Here is a 22,471-nt window from a genome sequence, read left to right as displayed (position 1 = left end):
AGGTATTTGATAATGTAATACAAAGGTGGCAAACAGAGCTTTTATGTTATCCCAAGGGCTCTTGCTGTCCATTTGGTGCCAACACTTTCTCAGCAGGAGACTTACAAGGCTATTTTATACATAAAGAGCAAACCACCCCCTTGGAGAAAAGCTTCTGAATCACAGCCACGATGCAGGCAGCTCCCTCTGCAGCATCAAACCCTGCATATAAAACATGCAGCTAAACATCCTCCCCTGGGGAGACGAGAGTTTGAGTGTTACAGGGAGCAGCTGCTATAGAGAGGGAACATTTACAAGTGTGGGGGGTTAAGTACAACTAACAGGAGTCAAGGGATGGTAGCTTTAGGTCAGCAAACGTGTGCTTTAACAGGAGGCCTCGGAGGGGAGAGTCAGTGCTACAGGGAGATAAACGCTTGCTTGATTTATTTTAAAAATTAATTTGATGGCCCCGTACTGCCTTGAGACAAATGAGCACCTGCCTCTTCTGCTCCAGCACCACCAACCTTTCTGTTCGCCTGCTCTCCTCCCAGCAACCAGGGTCTCGCTTTCCCTTTAGGCAGAGAGGAAGATTTTAAACTTGAAAGATTTCTACCCCAGAGGGCTAACAGAGGGGGAAGGGGGGGGGTTCAAAGCTACAGATGAGTTCACAGCCACTAACACAGCTCTGCATTTGCTCCCTGGCTCACAGCAGGTCTGAAATCCCCCTTAGCTACGATTCTCCCCCCCACATCCCTACCCCTCCCCAAACCAATTTGAATAGGAAATGAAGTGTGGCTCCGTGGAGACAATGGTTTATTGTAAAGTTTTTGCTGCGACGCATGGTATAAAAACCTGCCAAGACACATGTAAACATTCGCAACTGCCAGGCTCCTCCATAATGAAAAGCTATAAAGAACACCCAGGTGGGAAGCACAATACTACCAGCTAATTAAAGTAACCAATAATATTCCTCCCAGGAATGCAAGAGAGTGTTCCGCTCAGTGGGAGAAGCCACTTCTAAGCCCATGAACTCAGCTTCCTGGTGGAGCAAACAAAAAAAGAGACACGGCGCAGCGAGGCAAGCCCTGCCGCTGGACACCGCTCTGCAGAGCGTGCGGCCAGAGCTCGCGGGGGACACAAAGCCCAGTGTTGGGCAATCTGGAGGCGAGAGCCAGCCCTGCCACCGACTCCTGACCTTGGGCAAGTCATTTTCCCCACTGGTAGGTCTCCATCTGTACAACAGGGAGCAGTTCATTAGTATACAGCAAGCTGCATTTGCTGGTGAACGGCTTGGAGAGCTCAGCCTCGCACTTTGGTGGTTTCAGGTTTTTGCCACGTACAGGCACCACGGCACAACCTGGGAAGCCCGCTCCTTCCATAAGCCCTGGCTTCATTAAGCTGCAGCCACACAATCTTACCCAGGGAAGGCCATGGCCATAAATACTGACAAGGCATATATTCCTCCTGAAAAATGGGAGCTCCTAGTGACAGGGTTAATGATGTTTGAGCAGCCTCTCACCCTGAGCTACACATATCCCAGCTTTAATGCACTGGCCTCCTTCCCCCACCCCCAAAGGGACAAGAGAGGCAAGGGGGGGGAACAGCGACCTCCAATGCCAGATATTTTCTACATCAGTGAATTCCCAGGGCCAGTGGAATAAAGCAGAACACTCGTACGTGGAGAAACAGGCAGCAAAAAAGGTCAAATCCATCCCCCCCAAGGAGGAGAGGGGCTTATTTCACAAGGATGGAGAGAAGATGAAGCTCCCTTGGCTCTCACCCTTTTCTACATTGAGAAGAGAGGTCTCCATGCCAACATTATCCAGCTGTTACAGCTGGACAATTCTTTTTCACTCGCCACTATTTCTGAACAGTGCTGCAGCACGAGGTTTGTTACAGCCCAGAAGAGGAAAAGGCTATTTTTGTTTGGGAAGTGCACAGGATGTTGTATTAATCTCAGAGTATATATTTATCCTTTCTTTTGTTTTCCCCAAACATGCTAAATTCATCTTCTCCCCCATTTGCTACAGAAGACATTTAGGCAAGGGGTTATCACACCAGTAAGCACACCATTCTCCAGCACACTTTCACCACCAGGCCCCCCCAGCACATTCAGTACCCTTCAGCACAGCCCACCCCTAGAGCTGGAAACAAGAGCGTGGCTCCGTCTCCTGCCCCACCGACAGAACCCCGCCGTCAGCTCCAGCATGCAAAGGCAGAGCTAAATCAGTTGCTAGGTATGAGGACCAGAAAAGGGGTTACACTCAGAAGCTTGTGTATATTTCTCCCCTGGAAAAAATAAATAGCTTTAGGACCAAATCCATCCCCCTACAAAGCTCATCTCATTTGTACTTCAAAGAGTTATTTCCTACCAGGGAGCTCTGGACGCCTTCTCTTCAGAGAGCTCATTACCTTGGTCTTTACAGACTTGGCTCCTACCCCAATCAGAAATGTGCACTTACACAGCGCGAGTCAAATGCCTGAAAACAAACCAATTACACAGCCTGCTAAACAGTGTCTCTGCCCATGTTAAAATTTGGATGAACAATCTTAAAATGCAACACCTCCATTCAGCAGTTGCAACTCTCTCAAAACCATATCAAGAGTCACACACACAAAAACAAACAGAAGGAAAGATGAAGAAAACAGTGTTGACAAGACTCCCCCGGGGTCCGGGGCCCATGCCGCTGCACTAATAACAAGATGTAAAACCTCAAGCAGCACAAAGGCTTTGAACGGTCACGGCACACTACGAGCTGGAGCACTGGGCTAATCTGGAGGTGCAAAGAGTGTCCTGGAGGCCAAGGCACCTTACCTTCTTGGAGAGCGAGGAGACATTCAACCCAAATCTTTGAGCCCTTTCCTTTAATTTATCCATGTTTACCTACAAAGACATAGGAAACAATTTATATTTTTTTTTTAAAAGTCACCAGCACTTAAGTTGCAGGGATAGAGATAAGGCTGCCTCCCAGAAGAGCCTCCCGGAACAGACGTGTGCACAGTGCTCAGCCCTAGGGAAAACTCCTCTGGGCACTGTGCTGCACTGCCATCCAGCAGCAACAGCTCCTGACAGCACCAAGGGCTGCAAGACAGAATCCATGTCCCAAACGAAGCTGCCAGAAACTGCCAGTCTGCCCCTTTGCTTCCTGAAACCAACCAAAGGATAAAGACCCCAGGTGCTGTTCCCCCTCCTGAAGGAGTGGTGGTTTCAGACTGTTACTGTGAGCCAGCTGTACCTGGTACCTTTGCTGTAGCGGTCTGGTCAACACAAACAAAAGATAAACAGCCTCGTAGGCAAACTTGCCAGTACTCCTAAAAGTTATCACTGCTATCTGGCTGCCACAAATTTAAGAAGCCATTGCTGTACACTCACCCTTCCAAAACTATTGTGTCGCATCTAATCAGGTCCCCAGACCAAGCAGGTTCCCAACACATCACCCAGCCTGACTGGTTTCACTGAGAGGCATCAGCCACCATTACAGCACTTATCCCTAACGAACGCAGACCTTCAGGGACAAGCCTTCCATAGTACGTAGTTCTGTAGAGGGAACCCTGGTGCTATTCTGCCTCGCAGACACTGATGCAAGGTCTTTTATGCCCCTGGCACCAGAGAAAAACCTAGAACCTTGCCTGGTGACAGATCGTGGCTTAACTCTGTTCCACTCATCCTCTATTGAGCAGGCAAATACTGCGCCAGCTGCCCAATCTGACAGAGCTCTCAGCCCTGCACACTTTGGTGCCTCCTACTTAGACCTGGAATTCAGACAGGCAAAGCAGCATCAGCCATTAAAAGCAGAGTAATTTACTACAGGTCATTCGTTATTTCCATTCCCCAGGCATAATTCATGCAATTCAAACAAAAACAGAGAATGAAAGTCAGGCATATGAAAAAAAAACACCAACAAATATCCATCTTTGTTCCTTTCACCATTTCATTCTAAAATCAGCTCATCTGAGAAAACTGTCATAGAGGCAGCCACAGGGATGTGAACCCATCAAGTTCAGTGCCAGCATAACATCCAGGTGGGCTACATCATTAACTCTCACTCCACATATGTTGTTCCTGGACCATTTTGATAGTTTACCACTGCAGACAGGAACCTCTTTCTACAAATTACAACATATGTTAAGGGCCTGACCAGTAGTAACTCAAGAACAAGAAGCATGGGCTTACCGTGGGCTTGCTGTCTGCAGAGAGGCCTGAAATGAGGAGGCAAGAAAAAGAAAACCCAGTTAGAGAACAAACATCAGGAGCAGCATCTTATCTAAAAGGAGGTGCAGTAAAGTCACAGCACTGCCTGAAGCAGTCCTGCACCCATCCCACCATAGACTAGTGAAGAACTGCTGTCCCATTTTTCCCAGGTTCCATCTCTGCTCACTACAGAATGAGTCTCCCAATTTCTTTTTCACCTTCAAATCAGCTTCTCCACCCGCAAAACTGCTGCTGTCCCACCTCACTAAGACAGCTTTGGCAACTGAACCTGGCATTTTATGAAGCCAAACGATGTCTGGCACTCTGTTTAAGGATACCACAGGAAACTCTGGCTACTCTCTTCCAGGTCTGCTTAGAAAAAATAGATACTGGGAAAAGTATCTGAACCACCAAGGGAACAACATGTGTCCTTTTCTTCCCGATTCTACAATTCCCACTCAGAGCTCCTGGGCATGGTCAGGAAAAGGGACAGAAGTGAAAACAAAAGGTAGTCCCACCGGGATTTTTATTCCCAGGAGTAATTAAGTGTTTGCAGCAAGGTCACTCCATCGATTGGTTCTGCTTCACCTCCTCACCTTTAGTCGAAACTGTGGCCAAACCAAACCTGTCAAAGGTAAACAGAACTTAGTCAGAGACTCAGGCAAAGATAAGGTCAGCCAATACCTGACATGTCAAGTCTTATGTGTGAACTTTTCCTTCAAATACTTTTCATGAGTGTACTTGAGTAAAACTGGTTTGGGGGCAAGATTAACTGGAACACACTATTATTGGCTACTGTAACTACTGCAGCAGCTCCTGTGCTTACTTTGCACACAGCAATTCCCCACTTTTTTCATAAAACCAACCTCAAAGTCCAGAAAGCTAGTTGTATCACCAGCAGTTCACCTTTTTTCCCTTTCACTGCCCTGTCTTTCCAGAATAACTGTGAGAACTGCAACAAATTTCACCAGTATTTCAGCCCAAGCAACCAGTAAAGCATGCACCGAGCACTCCACAATCAGACACAGCCCAAATTCGACCTGGGGCTCTCCTGCCTCATAAGGAGCACCACCTCCCTGCAGGCGTAACACAGCACATGTCTGCAAACCCTCCAGTAAACCTGTCCACCGTTTGTTCAGGCTGGGGGCAACCTCCACCTCATTTTTCAGACTCTTCCCCAATGTTGCTGTCCCACCACCCGAGCACAGCACAGAGCCAGGTTCACCTCACACTAACACAACCTGCCACTGGCAGGCGTGTCCAGAGAGCCTTCTCTCAGGCAAGAAGAGGGGAGAAGGCTCCAAGTGTAGACTCACCGAGCCGCCCGCGCTGCCTTCTTGCTCTCCAGGCTCACGGGCACATTGAAGCGTTCAGCCCTCTTCTGCATTCGCTGGAAGAGGGAGAGAAAGGAACCAACTGAGGAAAAGCAAAAATTTGAAGGGTACAGAAAGGAGGTTCTGCAGACAGAGAGAGGCACACAAACTCAACATATGGTGGCCTAATGCTCCAACATTCCCTGCCAGACCAGCAGCACACAGCCTGGAAAGGGAAAAGCACCCTGCTGTACCTGCAGGTAAAGGGAGAGCTGCTGCAGGCACCTTCCCTTGGCTTGTGCCATCCAAGAAGCCACCCCGCAGCCTCCAGGACATACGCTTGACGAAAAGGTGCTCTCATGGTTCTGATAAACACAGGCCTAATAAAAAAACTCATAAAAAAGGTATGCCATTACTCTGCTGCTCAGAGAGCGTCCCTAGGAAAGGAGACGTGCAAAAAGAAAATGGGACCAGGGAGCTGACAGAGACAGGCGACTATTTTAAGATAATACAAGGCTGCAACTGTGCTGGAGGCTGGCGTGCCGCACACCTCGCCCAGGGAAGCCCTTGTGCCAGAGGGAAAGGAGCAGTGCTCCTGGCAGGGACTACAAAGGGAACTGCCCTGACTTCCCTCCTGGAGGCAGGAAGCAAGCAGTAGGCACAACCGGCTTCGGCTGATTTGCAAGAAGAGAGGCAAACAAGATTTCCTTTTCTTCCCCCCTAAGCAAAAGGCCAAAGAAATATGCTAGAAAAGGGGATGGGGGGGGTGTTTGTTTTCAGGGAACTTATTTATCTGGCACAAGCCTTTTCACAAGAGGCCGACACTATTCATGAAGTTGGCTCAGCCTTGCAAACAGAGTTTGCCATTAGCAGTGCAATTCAACACGAAGTTCAGCTACGTAGAAAGGACTCGGCCTGCTGCCCTTGCTGCAGGCAAGGCTCGCCTGGCTTGGAGCACACTGCCCTGGGCATGGAAAAGCTTGGAAACATCAGAAGCGCAAGGGTTTGCACCTATGAGTGTTAAATCCCCTTAAAAGCTTAAGGGAAATATTTAACATTTTATTATTACACAAGGGCCCAAAAATGTGTTTGGTGTTTTAAAGGTTAGAGAAACAGATATTATTTTAATGGAAACATTTACTTTAGCCAAAAGCACAGTGAGGAGCGTAATAAAGATGTGCATCAAAACATAGATGTTTAGAAAAGATGGATTAGGAACACCACTCCTAATGGTGTCAGTACTGAGGAACTTTTACTCAACTGAGTAGAAACAATAAAGACAGAAAAAAAATGTACCACTCGGGTCAAAGTGTATTTCCTTATTCTTTCTGACACTCTGAAGAATATCAAAAGAAATACCTGAAGAGGCAGCTTCTGAAAGGACTCTCGACTACAGCCAAACCATGCCAGATCAGAGCAAAGGTTCCACTACCCCAGTATTCCCCCAAAGGTGACTATTACAGTCAGACAGGTAGTCTGCCTCCTTTACACCCTCCCAGACTCAAGTAATCCACAGCAAACGACTGACTGAATTTCAGGCTCTGCTCACATTTGCATTCATTTATCCCTGATGGTTGCTGCCCTTCCTAGGAATTTGTCTCCTTGCTTTTTGAACTCATCTGCATTTCTAGCATCTGTAACAGCCTCCAGTGTTCAATTATGCATTGTATGGGAAAATAATTCCTTTCTATCTTCAAAAACCATCTACAACATAATTTTGCTGAGACCTGATTCACTCTCAGTCAAAAAAAAAAAAAGAAAAAAAAAAGAAGTGGATTTCCTGGGAACAGGTTTGTCACAATTTGGAAAAAAACAAAGGGCAAGAGTATAACTTCAGCAAGTTCGCTTAATGAGCTCTTTAACCAGCTACACCCAAGGGCAGCCCCACATCATGGGGGACATTGCTCCTTCAGCAAGAGTTCCAGCTCACATCAGGTACTATGTTTCTCCTCATAACTCCCTCACTGAGGTCATAATCCTCTGCTTGCGACATCACCCTGGTTGCTGTGGAAATGATCGTGTCCCAAACAGAAGATTAAAACTCTAAAGTAGTGGTGAACAGCAGGGAGACAAGAATCATGTTTTCATAGTGATTTCTTTCTTATGGAACACGAGCAAAAAAATAAGAGGGGGGATTAGAGAACCACAATCAGATTCCTGAAACTCAAAAGTTTCGCAAAGTTTTCCCAGAGGAATTGGCAGCTTCTAAGTGTGTTTGTTTTAAATAAGCCCAGCAAATGCAAGCGGCAAAGTTAAAGAAGATAAAGATGAGATGATCTGTTAGCTCATATCAGTTCCTCCCCAACTGATTACTCCCTGAAGCATACCCTCAACAAAGCTCGTAGTTTTACGTGTCTGAAGCAATCGGGCTCGCAGCAAGTCACGAGGGACAGGGATGTGCCACGGCCTGGTGAACTCCGCAGCGGAACTTTTCGCATTTGCAATAGCAGGAAACAATTTATATACCAGAATCATAACAGAGGCGGTTCAAGTCTATCAGTCTTTATGATCCAGAGCAGAGGATGCTACGGGGCAAAGTCCATCTTTGTCTGTGATGGAACGACACCCCAGGAATGACTCAGCTTGTCGCTGCTAAATTGGAAATATTGAGGTAGGGTCAATGGTGGTTGGTGGCAGAAAGCAACGGCAGTGAGCAGCGAGGAAAGAGGTGTTAACAGACAATTGAGAGAAACATTCCTTAAGATCTAGCATCAAAATGAAATGTGCCATGGGGTCACCTCCCTGTCAGGTCACTCCTCCACTGCCAGCGACCAGTCATTAATATAAAATCAAGGAAAAATAAAGCAGGTTTACAATGGAAACACTGACACTGCCTCAGCAACACACAAAAGAGACTCTGAATGAAGTGAATAGGGAAACCGACACCTCGGAGGATGAAGTAGCAGAAGGAACCTTACCTCCATCTGCGATATTTCTGATGTTATTTTCACTACTTTCTTTTCCGTAATCCTAGAGGTGTGTGGGAAAGAGAGAAATCAGTCAGAACAGCTCTCATTAGTTTCACAAGCATGCCCCAGTAGCAGAGGTATCAGGGTTCTCCTCCCAGCCACTAGACTCTGGCAACACCACCACCATCTTAAGTGAGGGCCTGTTTTTAACACAAGAACAGCCAAAAGCCAGCATCCCCCTTATGAGGGCAAGTTTAGAGCCAGATATCGATGCTAAGTGAAGTATGAAGCCTGGGAAACTTTTAACCAAAGTCTAGGGTGTATTAGGGGCAGGAAACACACGGCCCAGTGAAGACGCAGCCACGGGTTCTCCTGTGAGCCTAACTAGTGCCTTGAGCACTCCCGAATTCCTTTGGCAACAATGGCAAGCAAGCTGGAAAAGACACAAGAACCAGCCACACTCTCACCCATTCTCTACACAGGCTTGGAGGAATAACTCCATTTAAGGCAAGAGAAATGTCCTGTGATTTTAGTAGGGCACTGCAGATGCATCTCAAAATGCTGGGGGGATATTACAGCAAGAGGCTGCAGACCTACACACCCAAGAATAACCCCCTGCCCATCTTAAGGCTCTTAACAGTAACATTCAGCTCTTGTTAGAAGCCCAAAGCCTCGACTGCAAGCCCCAAAGAGCTTTATTCCTTTATGGCCCACAAATACAAAGGATTGTTCTGTTCTAGTTCATGGGACAGCCGCAGGCAACTTTCCCCAGGTCAGCCCCAGCACCCCGAGCCCAGGCTCCATTTCAAACACACACTTCCTGAACAATGTGCAGCTGACAACAGCGGGACCAGTAAAAAGACTGAATGAAAATATAATGGAGTGGGCGTGCTCCAAAGTTTATGCTCCGAAAACAGAGCTCAGGCTCGAGGGGGAAAACAAAAGAGGAAGAGACAAAGTTCGGAAGTTCCCAGGCTAAATGAAATAGCATCCTCCTCCTCCAAACAACTCCCATAAAACAGTGGGTCACAGCCAGCCTCATTAAGGTCTCCCATTTAGAAAAATGCACTGCTTTTGTTCCAGATTCCCGGACAGGTTTCTCATTTTATGCCCTGAAAGGTAGTAATGGTTTAATGGCACTTTCACAGGAAGCAATTCTGCCTGGGACCTGGGACCTGGCGCTTGCCGGCACGGCTTGGCAGGCACAGGACGCCCCCTCCTGCCCACACAGCCACCTCGGGCCCACCAGCCGCAAGCCCGGGGCTCACTTCGGGCTCGCTTCATCCTGTGAGCCACGGAGGGGAAAGCAGCCCCACAGACAGACAGACGGACAGACCACCACGTTATCACACAGGGCTCAGGCAAGGGCCACAATCCTGCTCTAGCGCGCATGAGCCGCAACCCCCTTTCGTCCCAAACTCCAAAATGGGGCTGTGCTGCCGGCCCTCGCACCCCATGGGTTTGCTTCATTCTACTCAGAAAGGATAGTTACACATCAGGCGATTTTACAGGAGGCTCTTCTACTTTGACGGGTGGCTCTACCGGCTTCGGCTCTTCTTCCTGCAAGTCAAGGAGTTGAGAGGAGGTCAGATAATAAATACTCCGGCCAGCTGAGCAAGAGAGAAACACCACAGCAGGGACACTGTCAAGTCTTTTGGGTTCTCACTGGTTTAAGAGGCACACACCTATAATTCAGCCTGCACATATCCAAAGATTTCTGTACAATTTGTTTAACTCTGCCCACTAAGGCAAGGTTTGCAGCAAGAAGTAATATTACGCACTCACAGCCTCAGTCTGGCAGGGTTTGAACACTAGCTGTTGCTGTTATGAACACAGACTCTTGTTTTGTTTTCCCAAAGTCTAAACTCTTACCAGAAGGTCTGGGCTTCACAAGGCTTCAGAAATAACTCGAGCGAGACAGTCTCCAGCCCGCAAGTGGAGCCAGCAAACAACATCGAAGCTACACAGCGTTCACGCTCAATGCCCAGCATCAATCTGGTAAGACCCATCTCACTTCTCACCAAATACTTTTTGTGAAACTGGGGAGAAATCTTCCATATCCTCCACCTGCCCTTGCAGCGCATGGGCTTGCCAAGCAGCAAAGAGCCTGACAGTTGGAAGAATTGCTGGTGTTTTAAGCAGAAAGCGCTTTCCCAGGTCAGATCTCCTCACCTCCCTCGGAACAAATTCTCCTTCTTTAAGGCCTGCTCCCACAGGCTGCCCAGCCCAGCCCGGGCCCAGCACGGCCAGGGCACCAGCTGGGCAACTTTCTCTTACGTGTACTTTCTTTAAAAGCACACCATGCTCCAATCGCATTTGCTGTTCAGTTCATGACAAAAACCACAAGGCAATGAGGTGAGAATCCTGCTGAACATGGACAGAATGACCCCGCTCTGAACTGGCAGCCACACACCAAGATTACACACTCTGCCAGAACCCCCCACCACACGCTCTGCCTGCTAATAGAGCAACACAGAGCCTTTGGCGTAAAAAATAGCGGGCTTAGACCCAACGAGGAATGACAATGGTGCTTTAAAATAGACACGGCCTCAGGTATTGCTGCATTCCTCAGGGACAGAGCCAGAACGCAGCCTGTGGGAAGTCGCATGCTCCCAGACAAACCAGAAGCCCCTACACAGGCTGTCAGCAGGACAGTCTGCCCAGCAGAAGACTTACCTCTATTTCTTCTCCCAGGACATCTTCTTCATTTGCTTCTTCTTCAGCTGGAGGACAAAACAACAGAGAAATTGCAGTAGCAAGTTACTTTAGTAATATCTCTGGCTTCTCAGATAAAGCCTACTATGAGGATTTTACTCAGGAAAGTGGGAAGCAAAGGCAGTTACAGCAAAGCACTCAGACCAGGGCTCTTCTCCTTCACCCTGGAGTTCCACGCGAACAAAGCTCGAACCCCAGGAGATCTCTCACCACCGATAACCCCAGAGTAACCCCCAGCTCATAAGGGCTTTGGGAAGAAGCCCGCTAACAAGCCGCCCCACTCAACGAGGCACCCACCGTGCTCCTCCAGGTAAGCCTGGAGCCTGTTGATCAGATCCTGCTTGTTGCCTTTTGCTTCCAGGCCGCGAGCCAGACACTCCTGCTTCAGTTCAGCCAACTACAGAACACAAGAAACTTCCAGTTAGTGCGTCCAGAAGCACACCAAGAACATAAAAAAAATTATAATTAGAAAAAGCATATAAATAAGCTAAAGCGATTCAGGGTTTTTTTAGGAGCCTCGAAGGCCACCGCCTCCTCACGTCAAACACCAGCCGCGCCCCTAGACTCCCAGGATTTTCCCCCAAACAGGCTGGTTCCCTCCTCAGCCCCGGAGAAGGATCGCTCCCTGCCGCCTGTCAGGGGCCAGGCCGGGCAACCGGAGAACGGCGGCGGTGCCCCGGAGGGCAGAGGCATCCCCAGGGACCCCCCCACAGCCACCGCCACCGCCTCCCCTGGGCGGGCAGCGGCGAGAGAGCGGCTGCCAGGAGAGACTGAGAAGGACCCGGGCAGGAGGGGTGACCGCCGGAGGTGGGGGACCCTCCCGGGACACCGAGGTGGGGGCACAGGCCGGCGGGAGCCCGGGGCCCACAGCTACCCGGGCCAGGACAGGCCGCGACTCCCGCCCCTCCCCGAGCTCCGTAGGCCGCTCGGCCGGTACCTTCAGCTTATGGAGCTCCACAGTCTCCGCCGCCATCTTGTCGCCCCCTCAGCCCGTTGCCGTCCCCGCCCCCGTTGACCGCCCATCACCCAATCGGCGCCGCCCTTCCTCAACCGGCGATTTCAAACCACTTCCCAACACCGCTTCTCACGACTGGCCGGGCCTCCCCCGCCACTCCCCTTCTACTATTGGCCTGTCGGCGCTCGAGGGGCGGGGAGACGCTGAGCGACGGGACGAGCGGCCAATGAGAGGGGGGGGAGTGACCCCACCGGGCGTGCGGACTTCCTGGAGACGAGCCCCAGGGGCGGGCAGGGACCTGGCAACGGCCGGGGAGCCGCTGGGTGCGTCAGTGGGAGCGGGAGGGTCTGTGAGGGGCCGGGGAGCTGGGCTGGGGGGCTATGGTAGAACGGGGGTGCTGTGAGGGGCCGGGGTGCTGCGAGGCCATGGCGGCAGGACCGGGCACTGAGGCGGGAGCAGGCGTACCAGGCCCTGGGGAGGGATCTGCGGTCGTTTTCCGGCCCCACGCGTGCCTTAGGGCCGAGGATTCAGGCTCTCGGAGAGGAGAGCAGGCATTTTGCCTACTTTTCCGGTGGGGAAGCAGCACGGGGTGAGCGTGGGGGAGAGGGGAGCCCCGTTACGGGGTGGTTCTTCCTCAGTTTTCAGCGTTTCTGGTGGCTGGGGGTGATCTCCTTCCTTTTCTCCTTGCCCTTGTGTTCCTGGCCTTAAGGCTGAGGTGCGGAGTCGCTAATTAGGGAGCTGGCATCAGCGGTGTGTTGGGGTTAAGCACATGGGAAGGCCGGCGTGAGAGGTGCTGCAGGAAGACCGTGGATGCGGGGCTACACCAAGAGCCCTGACTGGGTTGGGAATTGCAGAGATTTGGGAAAACCTCTCTGAGGAGACCTCTGGAAGCCTCCATTTGTCTGCTCCAGGATGAACGTTGGCGTGGCACACAGCGAGGTGAACCCCAACACGCGGGTGATGAACAGCCGGGGGATCTGGCTGGCGTACGTGATCTCTGTGGGAGTCCTCCACATCGTTCTCCTCAGCATCCCGTTCTTCAGCGTTCCTGTGGTCTGGACGCTCACCAACGTCATACACAACCTGGTTAGTCAAAACTTGGCCCGCTCTTCTCCCAGGGCTGGAAAGTATGTAGGCTGGTGTTCGCCAGGTATGGTTCCATGTCCCCCGGCTATAAGGAAGCCCCTGGTTCCTGCTGGGCACTGCGGGAAAGGCTGGCAGGTTGGCATTGCAGGGGGGGATGCAGCTGATGAAAGGCTGTTAGCTTGGGCAACTGCTGTGAGAGGGCACAAAGTGCATTTCTGTCCCAGCAGCAGACTGTCTCTGGCTAGCTTTACATCTCCCCCCTTGAAACCCACAGGTCATGTACTTGCTTCTGCACACAGTGAAGGGGACCCCCTTCGAGACCCCGGACCAGGGCAAGGATCGCCTCCTCACACACTGGGAGCAGATAGATTACGGGACGCAGTGCACCTCGTCACGCAAGTTCCTCAGCATCTCCCCAGTAGTGCTGTGAGTATCACTGAACCAGGCAGGATGGCGCGGGAGAGCTCAGGAAGGTGTTTAAGGCACGCGGTGGGACCATCAGGCTTCTGTCGCACAGCCACCCTGGCGCAAACGGGTCCTGAGGCTCCTAAACAGCAAGGCGCTGTTTTGCGCAGAGAACCCCAGCAAGGCACCCGAAATCCCCCCAGTGCTGGCAGTGGGGAGGGTGGGAGCAACATAGAGCTCACCCAGGGTCTCCCTCTCTCCCCCAGGTACCTCCTCACCAGCTTCTACACCAAATACGACCCTGTGCACTTTGTCGTCAACACGGCCTCCCTGCTCAGCGTCCTTCTGCCCAAGCTGCCCCAGTTCCACGGCGTGCGGGTCTTTGGCATCAACAAGTACTGAGGCTTCCAGCAGAGCCGGGGGACAGAGAGGGGATGCTGAAGCGGCATGAGGCACCAGCTGGAGAGCAGGGGTGAGGCATGAGGAGGGCTGGGTGCAGGGCAGGGACCGCTCTAGCTTTTAGCCAGGGTTTTAGCCATGTTCCTCCATCTCAGAGAAGCTCCTCGCTGGGACATTTATCTCTTCGGTGAAGCAAGAAGTGCAGCTGAGCGGTACGGAGCGAGCAGTTGTCACATGCATGTTTCCTTCAAGCTAACCTCCATGTAACCCTGCAGAAAGCACTTAACGAGGGGAGAACTGCTGACTAGCGGGAAGAGTCGCCCAGCTACACCTCCCTCATCCTCATCTTTTATAGATTTCCACCATAATAAAGAAATTCAACGACAGGAGCGGCCTCCTCGCAGTGGGACCAGCCCCGGCTCACACCTCCCTCCCACCTCTCCCCGCACAGACCAGCCAGACTTCTTCAAACCGTACTTTTAATTTAACAAAAGTGATAAGAAAAAGGTACACTACCATTTAAAACCCAGCTGCTCTGGTCTGGGAGTACAAAAAGGTTAGCGAAAAGCAATCATGGCCTACAGCAGCGTTTCTCAGGGTGTTTCAGCTCAGCGGGGGGGGGGGGTGGCCAGCTCCCCCCAAGCACCCGGCTCTAGTCAGTGGCAGGCCAGGAGCCTCACGCAGCCCCCAAGGGCTATTACTCCCTGCTAAGGACCGGTGCAGCTGCCGTGCCACTGCCCAGCACACGGTTTGGAGAGCTGGGAAATGCCAAACGCTTGGTGAGGTGCCGGACACTCACGCATCTCTTAGCAAAAACTGTTCGCGATACAACTCAGGATATTGGTGGCAGTGCGGAACCAGCTCCGGCCTCTGGACTTTGCTTTTTGTAAAAAAAATAATAAGCTGCTCTTCGTCCCCGGCGCTGAGGGAGGGGGACGGGGGTCCCTCAAGCAAAGTTGAGGCAGAAAAAGCAAAACCGGCACGGGGGGGGGGGGGGGGGGCCAGACCGTGACACTGGGGTCCCAGCTGGGCAGTGCCCACAAGGAGGAGGAGGAGGAGCACAGCTAACATACATGGATGTATTAATAGAAAGAGGATGCACGCAGTAATAAATAGATCTGTACGAGCAAAAAGTAACGAGCTGCTTAAAAAAAAAATATGCAAAGTGTGCTGGCAGAGGCTCGAGGCGAGGCGCAGCTGGGGCAGGGGGCTCAGGGGGGCCCCTCCAATGGCCCCCTGCAGCTGAACGAGCCGGGGGAGGGGCTCTCCTGCGCGGCAGCTCCCCGACCCCAGCACCAGCACGGAGAGGAAGGGACCCGACCGCAGCTCCCTTCCCTCTGGAGCGTCACCTGAACGTTTACAATAACCCTGAAGAGATCCAGCGGCCAGTCTGTCCGTTTGTCTGTCCGTCCCGGCCCCAGCCTTCCTGCCCCATGCCCCGCCAGGCTCTTTGGTACAGCTGGCTCCAACGCGCAGCTCCTCCAGCACGCGTTGGCCATGTCAGCCCACAAACTCCCTGGTTACTTTTAAATATAGAGAGAACTTTTTTTTTTTTTAAAAAAAAAAAAATAGATTTTTTTTTTATTGGAAAGAGCCCTTTTCGTGCCCAGCACAGTGCTGTCTGCCTGGCGCCGCTCAGCGCTGCAACGGCCGACGCACCTTCTTCCGCCTCTTGTGCTTCGCGTCGCCCTTGGGGACGGCGCCCTCAGCCCTGGGGGGAACCCCGGGGGGGGCTGCAGCCCCCGGGGGGTTGGGGGGTGGCGGGAAGGGCCCCCCAGGCATCGGTCCTGAGCTCCCCTGAAAGACGCGGGTGAAGAATTCCTGCAGGTCAGCAGCTGATGTGGGGCTGCCCTTGGAGGCACTCCTGCAGGGGGTAAAGTGGGTGTTTCGGGAGGGGGAGGGGGCTCGTCTGAGCTTGGAGCCCCCCCCCCCCCCCGCCGTCATCCCATGTCCCCCCCCATTCCCCAGGATGGGGGTCAGGCCCCTTTCCCATCACCTCTGCCGCCCGCCCGGCCCGGAGCTCCTCGAGCCAAAGGAGATGTGGTAGGGGACGCGGTGGGTGTCCGGGTTGATCCCCACACGCTGGCAGCCGGCCCACTCTGCCAAAAGACATGCGGCCGTCGGTCACACCGCCCCGGTGAAGGTGCAACGAGCCGGCGGCACACCCACCGTCCGGGGGTTCCGGGAAGCAGCACTCACCCGTGATGTCGTAGATTTTCCCATCCATCATGGCGAAGTAGGTGATCTTCAGCCCCAGCAGGCTGGATTCGGCCCAGAAGTCACCCTCCTCGGCAGGGTGCAGCCCGCCACACTCAGCGCAGTAGCGGGCACTGAGGGGGTCTCGGTCCATCTCAAACCTCCTGCGGAGAGAGCGGGCATTTCCGACCCCTCTGCCCCCCCCCCCCCCGCCCAACTTTGGGACCCTGCAGGCATGCCAGCACCATGCCACCGGGGCTTCGAGACCTACTTGTGCTTCCCCTGGCACTTGCTGCACATCATGGTGTTCATGGCTTCCTTCAGGTCATCCTGCAGCCGGCTCAGGAACTCGCTCATGGACCTCGTCAGCTCGCTCTCCGCCATCCGCTTGCTGGGGGGGGGAGAAAGGGGGTCAGCCCCGGCACCCCCAAACCCTCCCTGTTCCCCAACATTGCCCACTCACATCTCGTACTCCTTCCTCCTCTCCGGACTGCTGACCATGTCCCAGGCTGCCCGCAGCACCTTGAACGCCGCCTCCGCCCTCGGGTGCTCGTTCTTGTCCGGGTGGACCTGGAAAAAGCGGAAAAGCTCAGCCAGTGCCATGTCTCGGGGTAGCGGGGGGGGGACGGACACCCCCTGCCCGCCCACGTACCAGCACCGCCAGCCGGCGATAGGCTTTCTTCAGCTCGGCGTCCGACGCCGTTGCCTCCACACCCAGCACCTGGAAGGGGTTCAGCTCCTCCTCGGGCACCTCCGCCATGGCCAGCAAGCGGCTCACCTCCTCCGCGCAGCCGGTGGCAGAAGCCCCCCCATCGCCAACGGACGCCGCGTCCCCCGGCCCCCCTGTCTGACCCCCCCCGGGCGCCCAGGGGGGAGCTCGCCGTCTCTGCAGCCAGTCCCAGAGGTGCCGGCACGTCCGGCTCTCCCCGAGGAGCCCCCACGTCCTACGGAACACGGCTGCGTCCAAAAGCGCGAGGAACCGGGCCACCCGCTGGCTCCTGCCCAACCGATCCGCGCCGGCGACCAGCGCGCCGGTGCCCACGCGCCAGCAGAGCCGCAGGCTGCCCAAGAGCAGCACGAGGAGGAGGATGAGGAGCGCGCAGAGCATCCAGAGCAGGCGGAGGAAGAACCCCGTGCTGGCCCGTAGCCACCGGGCCACTCTCAGGGAGCCACTCCGGGCCCGCTGGCCCACCCGCCGGCCCCAGTTCTGTATGCCGGCCTGCGCCGAGCCCAGGTCATGGCCGCTGAGGCGGCAACAGGAGCAGAGCAGCCATCCGCCAGCCTCCGCGCCCAGCCTGCGCGCCTGGGCCAGTGCCGCCGCCAGCGGACCCCAGTAGCCGGCCGGTTCCTCTGCCGGCGCCTCGGTCCCGTCCCCGCGGCTCCTCTTCCGTGCTGGTCGGTGCCGCTTGCCCGCACCGCCCTCGCGCCGTCTGCCGTCCTCCTTCTCCTTGGGGGTCGAGCGATGCCTCTGACGCCTCCGCATCCTCCGGCTCCCCTTCCCCGCACCGTCCTCACCGGCTTCGTCCTCCTCACCATCCTCCTGCCCGCGGGCTGGCGGCAGCACCGGGCCAGCAGCAGCCCGGTTACGGCAGGTGAGGCTGCAGGATCCATCCCGCCGTTCGGTCGTGGGGTTGGGGGGGGCGGCCGGTTCCCCCCGGCAGCGGCAGGAGCACCGGGGACCCTCGGTGCTCGGGAAGGGCAGGTCGTGGTCGTCGTCGTTGTCCTCCAGGACGGTGACCGGTGGCCGGCCGCAGCTCCCGTTCCAGGCAGCGCTGTCCTCCGCCGAGCGGCCGCCCCCTTCGCCATCCCCGGGGGGGTCTCCCCGGTACCGGGGCTGCTCCATACCGGCGGCCCCGCTGGTCCCCGCCGGGCCTAGGTGACGGCCATACCGCCGGGCCCTGCGAACGAGATCGGGGTCAGCGCGGCCCCGGAGACCCCCGTTCTCCCCCCGCAAAACCCCAAACCCCGGGGATCTCTCCGGACCGCCCCCCGCCGACCCCCAGCTGCCCACGGGACCCCCCCCCCACCGCCCCGGGGACTCTTTGAAGCGCAGCTCGGCCGCTGCCCCCCTCCGGCCCCGGCCCCGGGGCTGTCGGGGACCCCGGGGAGGCGGAGACTCACGGTGCCGGTGCCGGCGGGGGGGGGGGGGTCGCCGCCGCCTCCCGCCCCCCCCCGGGGTTCCCTCGCTCGCCTCACTTCCGCCTTCCGCCCGCCCGCCCGCCGCCACCACCTCCCACTTCCGGGTAGGCGCGGCCTAGCGCGGGAACGTCATTCCCGCGCCCCGCCCCTTAAAGGGGCAGAGCCCCCCCCCCCTCCCCACTCCCTCCCCGTTAACCCTTTGGCCGCCCCGGGGGGGGGGGGGGGGCGAACCGGGCGTCCTGCGCTGACCCCGTCACGTGGCCCCGCGCACAAAGCGCCTCTGTCCCGGCGGAGGGGCCCACTGGGGGCGCCGGCGTCACCCACGGGGGTCCCGGCCCCGCGTGGGTCCCCTCCCGGCCCCGCAGCAGCGATCCGGCCCCGCCGCCCCCCCCACCCCCGGCCCCGGCCCCGGCCCCGGTCCCGCCCCGCACCGCCCCCGGCCCCGCTCCCGGCGGAGTCTCGGCTCCGTGGCCGGGCCGGGCCCCTCCGCGACCCCCGGGACCGGCAGCGAGCGGGTGAGTCCCGGGACGGGACGGGGGCGGTGGGGACCGAGCGTCTCCCCCCCACCCCGACCCAGCTCGGCCCCCCGCCCCGGCCCCCCAGCAGCTCCCAGTGCGGCAGCCCCGGGCAGCGCCGCCCCCCGCCCCGGCCCCCCAGCAGCTCCCAGTGCCCCAGCTCGCTGTCCCCCAGTAGCTCCCAGACCCCTCATCCAGCGCCCCCACCTCACTGTCTCCCGGTAGCTCCCAGAGCCCCCACCTCGTTGTCGCCCAGTAGCTCCCGGTCCCCCCTCCCAGTGCTCCCAATGCTCCCACATCGCTGCTCCCCAGTAGCTCCCAGTGCCCCCTTTCCAGTGCCCCCATCTTGCTGTCCCCCAGTAGCTCCCAGTGCCCCCTCCCAAGTGCTCCCAGAGCCCCCACCTCGCTGTCCCCCAGTAGGTCCCAGTCCCCCCTCCCAGTGCTCCCAGAGCCCCCAGCCCGCTGTCGCCCAGTAGCTCCCAGTTCCCCCACCCAGCAGCCCCCAGCACTCCCAGCCCTCCCCACCCTGGCACCTCCTTACAGTTCCCAGTGCCCCCAGCCCAATCGTCCCAGATGTGCCCCCCCCCCAGCACCACTGCCAGATGTGGGTGCGGGGAGGAGGGTGCTCACCCACCGCCCGCAGAGCCCGGGGAGGGGCTGGGTGCCGGGGGAGGGGAGGGGCGCAGCGGGGGGGCTCAGCACCCCCCCACCCCTCCCAGCCCCCGCAGCCCCCCCCGGGCGATGGAGCCCGGCACCCCCCCCGCGCCCCGCTGCGCCCTGGAGCCCCGGCCCCCCTACGAGCCCGTCCCTGCCGCCCTCTGCGCCCTCGGTGCCCTCTTCGGCGTCGTCTGCGGCTGCTTCGGTGAGCGCCGGCGCGGTTTGGGGGGGCACGGCTTGGGGGGGGGAGACAGAGCAGGGGCTCCCTTGGGGGCACGGCAGGCACACGGTGGGGGACAAGGAGAGGGGCGTTGTGGGGGGCACGGCCAGAAGGGATGGCACAGGGAACGCCGGGGGCCAAAGCCATGGGGCAAAGCCGTGGGGCACTGCCGGGGCAGCCCCCGGTGAACGCCCCCGTGCCCGCACCAGGGTACCGCTGCTTCAAGGCCATCATGTTCCTCTCGGGGCTGCTCTTCGGCTCCATCGTCATCTTCCTCCTGTGCTACAAGGAGCGGGTGCTGGAGACGCAGCTGAGCCTGGAGGCCAGCGCGGGCATCGCCCTGGGCATCGGGCTGCTCTGCGGCCTGGTCACCATGCTGCTGCGCAGCGTCGGGCTCTTCACCACCGGGCTGCTGCTGGGGCTGCTGCTGGCCACGGCCGCGCTGGTGGCGGCAGCTCCGGTGCTGCCGCCACCGAGCCCCTGGGTGCCGGCGGGCAGTCTGCTGGGGCTGGCGTTGCTCTGCGCCCTCCTGGCGCTGCAGTGGCCAAAGGCGCTGACCGTCCTCTCCACCGCCGTCTTCGGCGCCGCCGTCGTCGTCGTCTGCGCCGACTACTTCGTGGAAGCGCTGGCGCTGGTGCTCTACGTCTACGACCGGCTGCGGCTGGCGCCGGCGGGGCCGCTGTGCTGGCACAGCTGGGTGCTGCTGGGCGCTTGGCCGGTGCTCAGCCTCCTCGCCGTCCTGCTCCAGTGGAAGCTGACGGCCGACGGCGTCTCCCACACTGACGGTGAGTGGGGGTGCACGGAGGGGTACCCCCCCCCCTTTCCCGGCCAGCTCGGGGTGAGGGGGTGTGCCGGGCGGTGGGAGCACCCGGGGTGGGAGCGGGCAGCAGGGATGGTGTGTGGGTGAGCGTGAGGAATGTGGGATGAGGAGGGTGAGGATGAGGAGGGGATGGCGATGGGGATGGCCAGGGGAGCAGGGATGGAGACGGCCGTGGCGATGGCGGTGCCGAAGGCGATGGGGACAGAGGCGTCACCGGGGATGGGGATGCGGGGCAGAGCTCAGCCCCCCGCTCCCCGCAGTCATCCTCAGCCGGCGGCAGAAGCGGCTGCAGCTGCTGCGCATCCGGCAGAAGGAGGCCAAGCGCCGGCAGAGCCTGGCCCCCCCCCGAGGGCACCTACCGCCGCAAGCCCCCCCCCGTCAAGCGCTACGCGGGTGACGTGCTGGCCCCGGTGAGTCCGTGCCCCGGCGGGGCCGTGCCGGTGGCCGTGGGGCCGCGCTGACCCCCGTGTCCCCCCAGAGCTACATCCGGAGCCTGCGGGATCGGCAGCTGGAGAGCGGGACTGCGCCGGGCCCCGCCGCCGCCCCCGATGCCGACTGCGGCTCCACCGCGCCCCTCACCGCACCCCCGCCCCGCCGCCGCCCCTGAGCCCCCGCGTCCCACCGACGTGCCTTGGGGGTTCCCGGGCCCCCCACTCCCGCTGTGCCTTCCCCTTTAAATAGGCAAATGAAATGCCATATGCCCCACCCCCCCGGGAGGGTGTGGCCGAGGGGAGGCGGGGCTTCAGGGCACGTGTATGTTGGGGACCCCCACGGGCTGGAGGGGGGTCCCCTGGTGGTGGGGCGAACCCAGTGCCTTCCCCCCGCCACTGCTGCCTGCCCCATAACCTGCCCCGCCGCAGCCTGCCCCGTAACCTGCCCCCATACCCGCTGCAGCCCCTCGCCAGCCCCACGGAGGGGAGAGCCTAGGGGGCAGCCCCCACCCCAGCTCCTGCCCAGCCCCCGGCACCGGAGGGGACCCCTTAAAAATAAAGCCCCACTTTTATTTTTGTAGGACCTACCCAAATGCTGTGCACGCACCGTGGGCCCAGCCCAGCTCCCTGCCTCCACTGGGGAGGATCCCAAAAGCCTTAACCCCACGGGGGGGGGGGGGGGGGGGGGGGGGGGGATGTCTCACCCTGCCATGGGGCCTCCCCGGCCCCCCAGCCCAGCCCTGAGCCCTCCCGAGGACCACGGTGGCCCCCACCCTGGGGAAGGGCCCCCCCCACCTGCCTGTGCTGGGCTTGTACCGGGGCTGCTGCATTAAAGAGCATCATGGGGGGGCTGGCGTGAGCCCCCCCCGGTACCATCAGACCTCGTCACCTGCGGCTGGAGCTGAGGGGGGATGTGGGAGGCGGTAGAGACCCCCTGCCCCCCCCCCCCCCCCAAATCCCCACCTTTGAAGAAGTAGGTCCTGCTGCTGGGGGAGGCCAGGGAGGGGGATGCCGGGGGGGGGGGGCCACTGGCCCGCGGGTGGGAGGGGAGGCGTCAGTATCGGGACCCCCGCTGGGACGAGCCTCCCCGCGTCCGATGCCGCAGAGGGCGCAGGGGTTGGTGCAGCCGGTAGCCATCAGGGTGGGGGTCAGAGGGTGCCCAGCCCCAGGACGTGGTCAGTCTTGTGGTCACTGCGATGCCCTGGGGCATCCCCTCCGTCTAGCACCCTGCCCTGGCCGGTGGGTCACCAGGACCCTCCCAGACTCACCTATGCCCACAGCTGTGGCCCCCCACAAACCCCAGGAGCCCTTACGGCCCCAGCCCTGACCCCCCAGATGCTCCAGCATCCTCCAGACCCCCTACGCCCCACCTCAGACCCTCAGTATGTGCTGCTGCAGCCTCAGGTTGAGGGGAGCCTCCACACCGCAGCATCCAGGCACCCAGCAGAAGACCCCCCACCTCGGCCGGGGGGTGCTCAGGACACCCCAACACTCGATCACCTGGCCCTGGTGATTTTGGCCGTGCTGAACTCACCCATCG

The 22,471-nt window shown here is 57.9% G+C and overlaps 4 protein-coding genes across 11 annotated transcripts in view; 2 read left to right on the top strand and 2 right to left on the bottom strand.

Moving 5' to 3' along the window:
- SARNP (SAP domain containing ribonucleoprotein) overlaps nt 1-12,165 on the bottom strand; it is a 32,148-nt gene extending 19,983 nt beyond the window's left edge. For 3 of the 8 annotated variants that reach the window (XR_007508332.1, XR_007508333.1, XM_049818899.1), the window contains exons 1-9: nt 12,046-12,163; nt 11,406-11,505; nt 11,070-11,116; nt 9,886-9,953; nt 8,403-8,454; nt 5,488-5,561; nt 4,768-4,796; nt 4,154-4,179; nt 2,795-2,863 (exon numbers count right to left, since the gene is read on the bottom strand). Coding sequence is in view for 5 of the 8 variants with exons in the window: in XM_049818899.1 (XP_049674856.1) it covers nt 2,795-2,863; nt 4,154-4,179; nt 4,768-4,796; nt 5,488-5,561; nt 8,403-8,454; nt 9,886-9,953; nt 11,070-11,116; nt 11,406-11,505; nt 12,046-12,081 (501 nt within the window). In the remaining 3 variants the exon portion in view is untranslated. Of the gene's footprint in view, nt 1-2,794; nt 2,864-4,153; nt 4,180-4,767; nt 4,797-5,487; nt 5,562-8,402; nt 8,455-9,885; nt 9,954-11,069; nt 11,117-11,405; nt 11,506-12,045 lie in introns of all 8 variants that reach the window. The other 5 variants (XM_049818900.1, XM_049818901.1, XM_049818902.1 and 2 more) reach the window with 3 other exon arrangements.
- A 143-nt stretch (nt 12,166-12,308) lies between these two features.
- ORMDL2 (ORMDL sphingolipid biosynthesis regulator 2) lies at nt 12,309-14,488 on the top strand. The gene is made up of 4 exons (XM_049818906.1): nt 12,309-12,386; nt 12,975-13,149; nt 13,424-13,575; nt 13,821-14,488. The coding sequence occupies exons 2-4, from the start codon at nt 12,976-12,978 to the stop codon at nt 13,954-13,956; spliced, it is 462 nt and encodes a 153-aa protein (XP_049674863.1). The 5' UTR covers nt 12,309-12,386; nt 12,975; the 3' UTR covers nt 13,957-14,488.
- On the bottom strand, nt 14,416-22,469 carry DNAJC14 (DnaJ heat shock protein family (Hsp40) member C14). Its single transcript, XM_049819350.1, has 9 exons — nt 22,432-22,469; nt 19,887-20,459; nt 16,802-18,047; nt 16,613-16,719; nt 16,421-16,540; nt 16,153-16,313; nt 15,950-16,052; nt 15,613-15,817; nt 14,416-15,495 (listed from the first exon to the last, which is right to left on the bottom strand). Exons 1-9 carry the CDS (start codon nt 22,467-22,469, stop codon nt 15,454-15,456), a joined length of 2,595 nt encoding a protein of 864 aa, XP_049675307.1. The 3' UTR covers nt 14,416-15,453.
- Nucleotides 18,702-21,821, top strand: LOC126046457 (transmembrane protein 198-like). Its single transcript, XM_049818880.1, is given in 6 exon segments — nt 18,702-18,803; nt 19,523-19,665; nt 19,890-20,465; nt 20,761-20,854; nt 20,856-20,910; nt 20,979-21,821. Coding segments are annotated over 5 exon segments (975 nt in total). The 5' UTR covers nt 18,702-18,803; nt 19,523-19,544; the 3' UTR covers nt 21,108-21,821.
- Nucleotides 22,470-22,471: the final 2 nt, after the last annotated feature.

Source organism: Accipiter gentilis, chromosome 16, assembly GCF_929443795.1.
Source record: "Accipiter gentilis chromosome 16, bAccGen1.1, whole genome shotgun sequence".
NCBI lineage: Eukaryota > Metazoa > Chordata > Aves > Accipitriformes > Accipitridae > Astur > Astur gentilis.
The sequence above is the reverse complement of the archived record's forward strand: the minus strand, read 5'-3'. Positions and strand labels throughout refer to the sequence as shown.

Bases quoted from the DNA above. Each gene is read 5' to 3' on its own strand.
- ORMDL2 (XM_049818906.1), top strand. From the start codon at position 12,976: ATGAACGTTGGCGTGGCACACAGCGAGGTGAACCCCAACACGCGGGTG. The intron at 13,150-13,423 runs GTTAGTCAAAAC...TGAAACCCACAG, and splicing joins CCAACGTCATACACAACCTG to GTCATGTACTTGCTTCTGCA. The intron at 13,576-13,820 runs GTGAGTATCACT...TCTCTCCCCCAG, and splicing joins AGCATCTCCCCAGTAGTGCT to GTACCTCCTCACCAGCTTCT.
- DNAJC14 (XM_049819350.1), bottom strand. From the start codon at position 22,469: ATGGGTGAGTTCAGCACGGCCAAAATCACCAGGGCCAG. The intron at 16,720-16,801 runs GTACGTGGGCGG...CGCTTTTTCCAG, and splicing joins ATCGCCGGCTGGCGGTGCTG to GTCCACCCGGACAAGAACGA. The intron at 16,541-16,612 runs GTGAGTGGGCAA...TCCCCCCCCCAG, and splicing joins AGGAGGAAGGAGTACGAGAT to CAAGCGGATGGCGGAGAGCG.